This window comes from Vicia villosa, linkage group LG1 (genome assembly GCF_029867415.1).
Source record: "Vicia villosa cultivar HV-30 ecotype Madison, WI linkage group LG1, Vvil1.0, whole genome shotgun sequence".
Classification (NCBI taxonomy): domain Eukaryota; kingdom Viridiplantae; phylum Streptophyta; class Magnoliopsida; order Fabales; family Fabaceae; genus Vicia; species Vicia villosa.
In genome coordinates this window covers 18,752,443-18,761,260 of record NC_081180.1, presented here as the reverse complement: position 1 = coordinate 18,761,260, position 8,818 = coordinate 18,752,443, and the positions used below count along the sequence as shown (strand labels likewise).

General features: G+C 28.1%; 1 protein-coding gene across 1 annotated transcript; it reads left to right on the top strand.

Moving 5' to 3' along the window:
- Nucleotides 1–5,370: 5,370 nt before the first annotated feature.
- Nucleotides 5,371–8,284, top strand: LOC131602058 (cyprosin-like). Its single transcript, XM_058874052.1, has 12 exons — nucleotides 5,371–5,775; nucleotides 5,863–5,923; nucleotides 6,011–6,105; nucleotides 6,204–6,316; nucleotides 6,385–6,553; nucleotides 6,633–6,737; nucleotides 6,810–6,923; nucleotides 7,023–7,087; nucleotides 7,179–7,338; nucleotides 7,434–7,553; nucleotides 7,641–7,729; nucleotides 7,826–8,284. Exons 1-12 carry the CDS (start codon nucleotides 5,431–5,433, stop codon nucleotides 7,908–7,910), a joined length of 1,521 nt encoding a protein of 506 aa, XP_058730035.1. The 5' UTR covers nucleotides 5,371–5,430; the 3' UTR covers nucleotides 7,911–8,284.
- The last annotated feature ends 534 nt before the right edge of the window (nucleotides 8,285–8,818 follow it).

Here is an 8,818-nt window from a genome sequence, read left to right as displayed (position 1 = left end):
ATACCAAGGAACATAAAATTTATTGGTGTTTTAGTGTAACGTTATTAACGTTTAATTTTGTTATATAATAATTATTAACGTATTTAATATTTGTTTTTAATTCATTATTATCATTGTATTGTACATTAATTACAATTTCAATACCATTAAAATGAGAATTATAGAAAATAGATTAAAAACGGTTGGAATTAAATAAAATAGAATAAAAAATGGTGGGAATTAAAGTTACTTGATGAATAATTTTATAAAATGGACCATTTAATAGATAGTTAAAGAAAAACATTAAATAGAGATAGTCATTTTAAAAATGGAAGAGATATTATACTTAAATATAATATTAACATATTTTTGATTGGCTGTCATATAAAAATAATAAATTTATAAGTGTCTTTAATATAATATTTATGAATCTTAATTTCTATTTTTTATTATGGAAAATAAAAAATGATAGAATAGTTTCACTAAAACACGTAAAATATCAAAGAAATGAAATTATTATTTTTTATAAAAGAAGATAAATATCAAATTAGTTAATCATACATGACATCTAAAAATATTTATACCAATATGTTGTTTAATTTAAAATTAAATTTATTTAATTAAATAGTTTGTTTTAAATAATTTCTTAAAATTGTTGATCCTTTTAATTTTTATTTTTTAATCAATACAACTCTAATTAATAAAATAAAATCATTTTGTAAAATTTATCCCTGATTATTATTATTATTATTTAATTTTATTGTTTTATAGATAAGACTCAATATGATTATTATTATTATTATTATTATTATTATTTATATTTATTATTATTATTATTATTATTATTATTATTATTATTTTAATTATTAATGTTGTGTCAATTTTATAAATAATATATTATTTATTATAAAATCTTATTTATGTTTTTTTTTGTTTTTTTTCTGTTATAAATTATAATTTTTTTATACATATGGCTCATTATTATTATTATTATTATTATTATTATTATTATTATTATTATTATTATTTTAATTGCTATCATTATTTTTTTTAATATTATGTCAATGTAATAAATAATATATTATTATAGTATCTTATTTATGTTTTTTTATTTCGTCTCTATTAAAAGTTAATTTGATTGTTAAAATGATTTTGTATAATTCAATCCTTACTATTATTATTATTATTATTATTATTATTATTATTATTATTATTATTTTAATTTTATTTTTATAACTATGGATCAATATTATTCTTTTTTTGTTTTTTTTCTATTATAAATTATAATTTTTTTATATATATGGCTCATTATTATTATTATTATTTTAATTGTTATCATTATTTATTTTTATTAATATCATGTCAATGTAATAAATAATATATTACTATAGTATCTTATTTATGTTTTTCTATTTCTTCTCTATTAAAAATTAATTTGATGTTTAAAATGATTTTGTATAATTTAATCCTTACTATTATTATTATTATTATTATTATTATTATTTTAATTTTATTTTTATATCTATGGATCAATATTATTATTATTATTATTATTATTATTATTTAAGTTTTTTATTTCTTCTCTTTTTAAAATTAATTTGATTGTTAAAATAATTTTATATAATTTAATCCTTACTATTATTATGATTATTATTTTTATTTTATTTTTTATTGCTATAGCTCAATATTATTAATATTATTATTATTTAATTATTAATATTGTGTCAATTTAATAAATAATATATTACTTATTATAAAATCTTAATTATGTTTTTTTTATTTCTTCTCTATTATAAATTAATTTGATTGTTAAAATGATTTTGTATAATTTAATCCTTACTATTATTTTTTTTATTAGCATGGCTCAATTTTATTAATATAATTTTTTTATTATTAATATTATTAAGATTATTGTTATTTTAATTATTATTATTATTGTTATTGTTATTATTTATTTATTTTTAATATAGGGACAAATTAGTAAAAATGCAATTAGGGTTTGTATTTAGAGTTACTACCAAGGTGACATGTGGCTAGGGTTGCCATCATGACAACCTTGGATTTATATTAAGTAGATTTGTAATATATGGTATATGAATGGAACTGAAAGGCATATGTTACACACCTATGTGACTTGAAAATATGAGGTTAAAATCTTTGCTTTTGTAACTTCTAATAATGAATTTATTCCACTGCGAAACAGAATATCGGTGATATGTGAGCAAACAATTTTTTTAGCGGTAATATGAACCTCCGATATGGTGGAACGGGGTATACTTACATGAGTGAATGAAAAAAAGTACATGTTGTGTTGTGTCGCATGATAAGATTTATATACAATGAGCGGTTAGAATCGCTCCAGCTTGGTCCAATGTAAGGTGCGGGAGACCGTTCAATTGGATCTGACGGTTGATGATGGATAAATTGATCTGATATGATGTGTGATCTTTTAGAGAGGGTTCACCTGTTCGCGTTCTCCTTAGAGGGTATTTTGATTTGGGTCGTTGGAGTTAGGACTGTTTTGTTGGGCCATTTGGTTGACACATAACAACTCCTCCTCGAGTCCTTGCTATCATTTATGAAGCTAGGATTATGATGAAATTTTCTAGATCGACTTTAAGATTGACCTTCTTAGCCGCCTTGATTTGCCTGGACAGGTCCTCATCTTGGAGTCGGGGTTGGAGACATGTTGAGTGAGAATATGTGGCCTCAAAAATATGCACATTAAATGTTTGTCTAATAGCCAAAAAGTTTCACACTTAATTTCCTCCACATGGCCCTAGGTTTTGGGGCATAGGTGATATATTTCTTAGAGTACTTGAGTGTCATGAAAGGATCGAGGCCAAATTTGGTCAATTGCTTGTGATAGTGTATTTCCCCCGATCTTTGGTTGTCTGCTACCTATATATAAAGGTCAAAAGGTGAATTTGATTTTATTTTGTCCTTATTGCTAGTTAAATCCTAAGGATCTTCATATTCCATCTAATGTACTCGACCCCACACTTTTCTACTCTTATTCTTCTAAATCTTTCTTTATATGTTGTGACAACCTTCTTGGTGTTCAGGCGACTTAACCTCCTCGCACATCAGACGATGTCATTCTTGAAAGTAACAATTTTGATTCTCCTGTTACTGCTTTATTTGTCATTCGTCAGAATTCTTGGGGTGATTATCATGGAAAGCTCAAAGGTCGACGTTGTTGCAAAAGGGAGAAGTGTTACTTACAACCTTGATTTTAGAGAAGTTTCTAGGGGATTTGATTTTTCAACTTTGCCTTTAAAAAACCTAGAGTACGTAGGTGTAGCAACCGACCTAAAATTTTAAGGTAAAGAGTCGTCACCATTTATTTTATCCTAAAGGAAAGGAATTAAACGGATTACCCTAGGTTAGAGATTCTATGTTCATGAGTCGGTTAGACGGAAGAAATTTGTTAGACACCCTTCATCTCCCTTTTATTCAAGGGGACCCCTTCTAGGTTTAGGTTTAATAAGTTTTAAATTGAAGATACGGTAAACGTACGTTTACCTATATCTTAAAAAATAGTTTTGTTGTTTTGTTAAGGGAATTAGGTTAAATGTTTATTTTTTATGATTTTACTCGCAAAGGTTTCGAAACCCTATGGGTACCCGCATAAAATGCCCGCAACAAATAGGGTAAAATCCCGTAAAATGAGTATGGACACGGACACAGACACGGATAATTATCCATTAAAATAAGCGGGTATGAGTGCAGACACATATATCTTACTACCCAGTCTACCCCATACTCGCACTACATATTTATATAATGTCATTAATATTATTATATAAAGTGCATATTTATCAATTTAAAAAGAATATCACTATTAAACAATTACACATTCTAATAAAAATGTTTACTTATTTATTAACTCAACAATAACATCCATAATTTTTTTAATATTGTTAAAAAAACTTAAAATTATATGATATTTTGTAATTAATCAATTTAATTTAACTACAACCGCGGGTAAAAGGGTACGAGTATTGAGGTATCTATAAGTAGAGCTTTTAAAATGGGCTCAAACCTTTGGGACGGACCACGAGCCCTATATTTTATCGTGGTTCGGGCCGCAAAAAACCTTTAAAAATACAACCCTATCTTTTTGGGCCAGTCCACCAACCTATGTTTTTCATGGGCCGGATCGGCCAAGCGGGCTTCGGGCTAGCCCATTAAAATTAAAATTTTAAAATAATTTTAGTTAATTTTGGAGAAAAAATATTGAGTTAAGGTATACTTGCATAAGTGTATTTCAATTGAAAAAGAAAAGTTAAAGAGGATGCAAATATGTTTCAAGATGATATGGTTAAAGAAATAGTTGTGAGATAAAGAGAAATTTTGATAAGTATTAGAGATAATATTCAATTTCTCTCCATTTTTACATAGATATCTTCGTGGAATTCGTATATATAGATGTTGATTTGATAAATATTTTAAATATCACTTAACTAAGTTTATCATTACTCTCTACTTATGTTATATAGCTTTTATCCATTACATTCTTTTTATTAATTTAAAACTATAATATTAAAATAAAGAACTGACTGGCCCATCGGACTGGCCCACCGGGCCACATGACCTATTAGTAACTGGGCCGAGCTCATTTTTTACTGGCTATGAAGTAATCGGACCGACCCACTTCAGCCCTTTTATATGTTTTGACCCCCCAGACCGAAGCGAGCTTGGCTAGGCCGGCCTATTTGACAACTCTATCTATAAGATACGGGTACGAGTATGAACATGAGTTCCCACGCGGGTATGGACTCGGGTACGAGGATTTTTGTAAACCGCAGATATGGGGACAAATACTATAGTATCCTGCCCAAACCCGTCCATTGTCATCCCTATCCAACGCATAAAAATCATGTCATATACCTTCATTTTAATATTTTTTATTTTATTATACTCTTTATTATTTATTAATTTATTTACTTTTTTTTTTTTTTGCATAAACTTAATTTATTTACTTTAACTATTTTAACTTTTCCTTTTTATACCATCATAATAAATTAACTTCATTTATTTACTTATGTGGAATTACAAAAAATATCGTACAGTATTTAATTTTATATACTATATTAGAGTGTATTGGGAAATTATTATTTTCTGTTTCGATAAAAACTAAAAAAAGTATAGTGAAAAAAAATTCCAGTACACAAAATCACAATCTAGTTTGATCGAAGGCCTCAAATCATGTCCTTTATAGCAAAGTTATTTCGTTCACCGTACTGGAAATTGCATTCATTACACCACACGAAGCTACCTACTTGTTTCTATGCAAGTGTAAATTGTTGCTTTGCAAATCAAAACTAGATTAAAAATAATAGAAGAAAACAAAGGAGTTGAATTATTTATATTCATATAAAATATATAATGTATAGTATATTAGTATATGAATATGAATGATAGGAATGTAACACATTTCTAGAAAACATGGAGTTCAAGTATTTTCTAACTCTGATGTTCTTATGGGCTTTGTTCAAATCTCTGTCTTTTGTAGCTTCTGATGATGGGTTAATGAGAGTTAGTCTGAAAAGAAGGAATTTAGATGTTCATACTCTTAATTCTGCAAGGATTAAGGAAGTTTTTGATCATGGAGGATTAAGGGGTGTTAGTAGTAATGATTATTTAACAACTGATATAGTTTATCTTAAGAATTATCTTGATGCACAATATTTTGGTGAAATTGGTATTGGATCACCTCCTCAAATGTTCAAGGTTGTGTTTGATACTGGAAGCTCAAATCTTTGGGTTCCATCTTCCAAATGCAGATTATCTGTAAGTTTCACCATGATTTAATTTAATCACTTCTTCAAGCTTATTTTGAATACAAGATATGAATAATTTGAGTATGATTATATGCAGATTGCTTGTTATATTCATTCCAAGTATAGGTCCAAGTTGTCTAGCACTTATACAAAAAATGGTAACTCTTATAGTTGACATGAAATTTTCAATCTAAACTCTAAAGTTCATCTATTTTAATGTTGTTTTTGTTTGGGATAATGTTCAGGAACATCATGCAAGATCCCTTTTAGCCGAGGGTACATTCCCGGCTTCTTCAGCCAAGATAATGTAAAAGTCGGGAATATCATCATTAGAGATCAGGTCAAACAATTTTTTATGCGCTCCAACTATATGTAGGACTGACACTCTACATTAAAGACATGTCTGGTGTCTAACGCGTGTCGGTGTTTGATATGTAGGCGTTTACTGAAATTACAAAGGAAGGATCATTGGAGTTTTTAGCAATGCATTTTGATGGGATTCTTGGACTTGGATTTCAGGATATATCAATTGGACAAGTCACACCAGTGTGGTAATGATTTTTCCTAGATTTTTTTATGAAACCTAAAAACCAATGCTAAGTTGTGTTAATAAATACAGGTATAATATGATTGAACAAGGGTACATGAGTCAAAAGATTTTCTCTCTTTGGTTAAACCAAAACCCAGATTCAAACATAGGTGGTGAGATTGTCTTTGGTGGTATTGATTGGAGACACTTTAGGGGTGACCATACTTATGTTCCAGTTTCTCAACAGGGCTATTGGCAGGTATACTGCATTTATTTATGTATGTGTCACTTTTATCATCAACCATATCAACATTAACTTTTGGTATTTTCATCCTTAGATTGATGTTGGAGACATTCTACTTGAAAACAATTCAACAGGACTATGTCAAGGAGGTTGTGCTGCGATTATCGACTCAGGAACCTCTTTGATCGCTGGTCCAACCGTACGGAATCTTAATATTATACTTCTATATTGTTACTATGGTGTATTTTTCTTACTTAGTGCTTGTTTTCAGAGTGTTGTTACTCAAATTAACCACGCCATTGGAGCAGAAGGATATGTGAGTTATGAATGTAAAAACATCATCCATAACTATGGCGATTTGATATGGGAATTCATAACTTCCGGGGTTTGTTCTCTAGTCCTATCATCCTCGTACTAAAAAATGATATGATTGTGATCTGAATTTTATTTAACCATTGTTTACGTATTTTGTTATTTTTTTCAGTTAAGACCTGAAATTATATGCGTTGACATTGGACTCTGCTCACGTAACGGATCACATAGAATGAAGTACTAGTACAATTTTTGTTTACATTTAATTCTCTTGATAAACATTTCTTTGTTTCAATTCTCTTAACAAAGCTTTAACTTAATCATGCAGTGACGATATTGAAACAGTGCTAGACGATGAAAACTGGGGCGGTTCAAAACAAACTAGAGAAAGTCCATTGTGTACATTATGCGATATGATTGTGTTTTGGATTCAGGTTCAGCTTAAGCAGAGGAACACAAGAGAAAGAATATTAAATTATATTGATGAGGTAATTATTCTATAACTATATACCTTTTCAAATTAAAGACTTAATTAATTAACAAGCTTTATTTTGAATATTTTTCGACATTCTTGTGTAAAAAGCTATGTGAGAAGCTTCCGAATCCGGTGGGACAATCGTTTATAAACTGTGATAATATTCCAACTATGCCGCAAATTATATTTAAGATTGGAAACAGATCATTTCCGCTATCTCCGGATCAGGTTTGAGTTTCATATTTTGTTAATACTAACTATTATTAATTAAGTATATAGATATAGATGTTTAATATTTTTGGATTTGATTTTCAGTATATTCTAAGAGTTGAAGAAGGGTGTTCAAGTGTGTGTTATGGAGGTTTTGTTGGTATAGATGTGCCTGCTCCACAGGGTCCTCTATGGTAATGAATGATTATTGATTTATGATATGGTTGATATTTGCATATGGTTTTGATTTGATGGTGTATGATAATGATGATGGTTGAATATTATTGCAGGGTTCTTGGAGATATATTTCTGGGGGCATACCATACAGTTTTTGATTATGGAAATCTTCGTGTAGGATTTGCTGAAGCTGCATAGTCATAAAAATATAACAACGGTTTTTATATGGCAATGATGAAAAATAGGTCAAAAATTAAATAAAAAAAGCAATGCACCAGCCGGTAATCGAACCCGGGTCTGTACCGTGGCAGGGTACTATTCTACCACTAGACCACTGGTGCTGTTGTTTTTGTAGTTTTAATTGTAATTTATTTATTGAATATTTGTTCTTTTAAGTTATCCATAATAGTTATAGTTTGAGTTGTTAAGTAGAGTTGTTAGCAGTGAAAATATAAAATGCCAAAGAAAAAAGGCATTGGAAATGGGAGTTATACTCACTTTTGTACTTCAATTCATGTGTTCTTTTTTTCCTTCTTATAAATATGTAAGATAGACTAAGAATCCTTTTATCACTTCCCTTGTTTCATTGTTTTTTTATTTATCACAACTATAGTTTGGTGTGAAAATTATTGGACTAGTGCACATTTAAAAACATTGTGGAACAATTATATGATGTATAAGTTTAAGACTTTAACGGGTCATGATATTTATGGCATTATTAAGTTTTTTTTAGTGAATTTTTTATAAAATCTAACTTGGTATAATCCATAATTAATGTAATAAAAAGAATCCATAATTAAAGGAATAATGCTCACCCAACTCGAAGAGTTGTTTTTTCTGTAAAAATGTTATACCTTTTTCATTATTATTTTTTACTTTATTTATGAGGTAATAGACATATAATTCTGATTACATGAATTAATATAAACCAAAAAAACAACAAAAAAAAATTAGTGCTGCTACAAATGTAAATAATTGTGGTTAATTGAATTAATAAATTAAGAGTTACAAATAAAGAAAATGTAAATAATTGTGGTTAATTGAATTATTAAATTAGGAACTACAAAATAAAGAAAATTAATGGAGGTGGACGACCACTTAAAGTG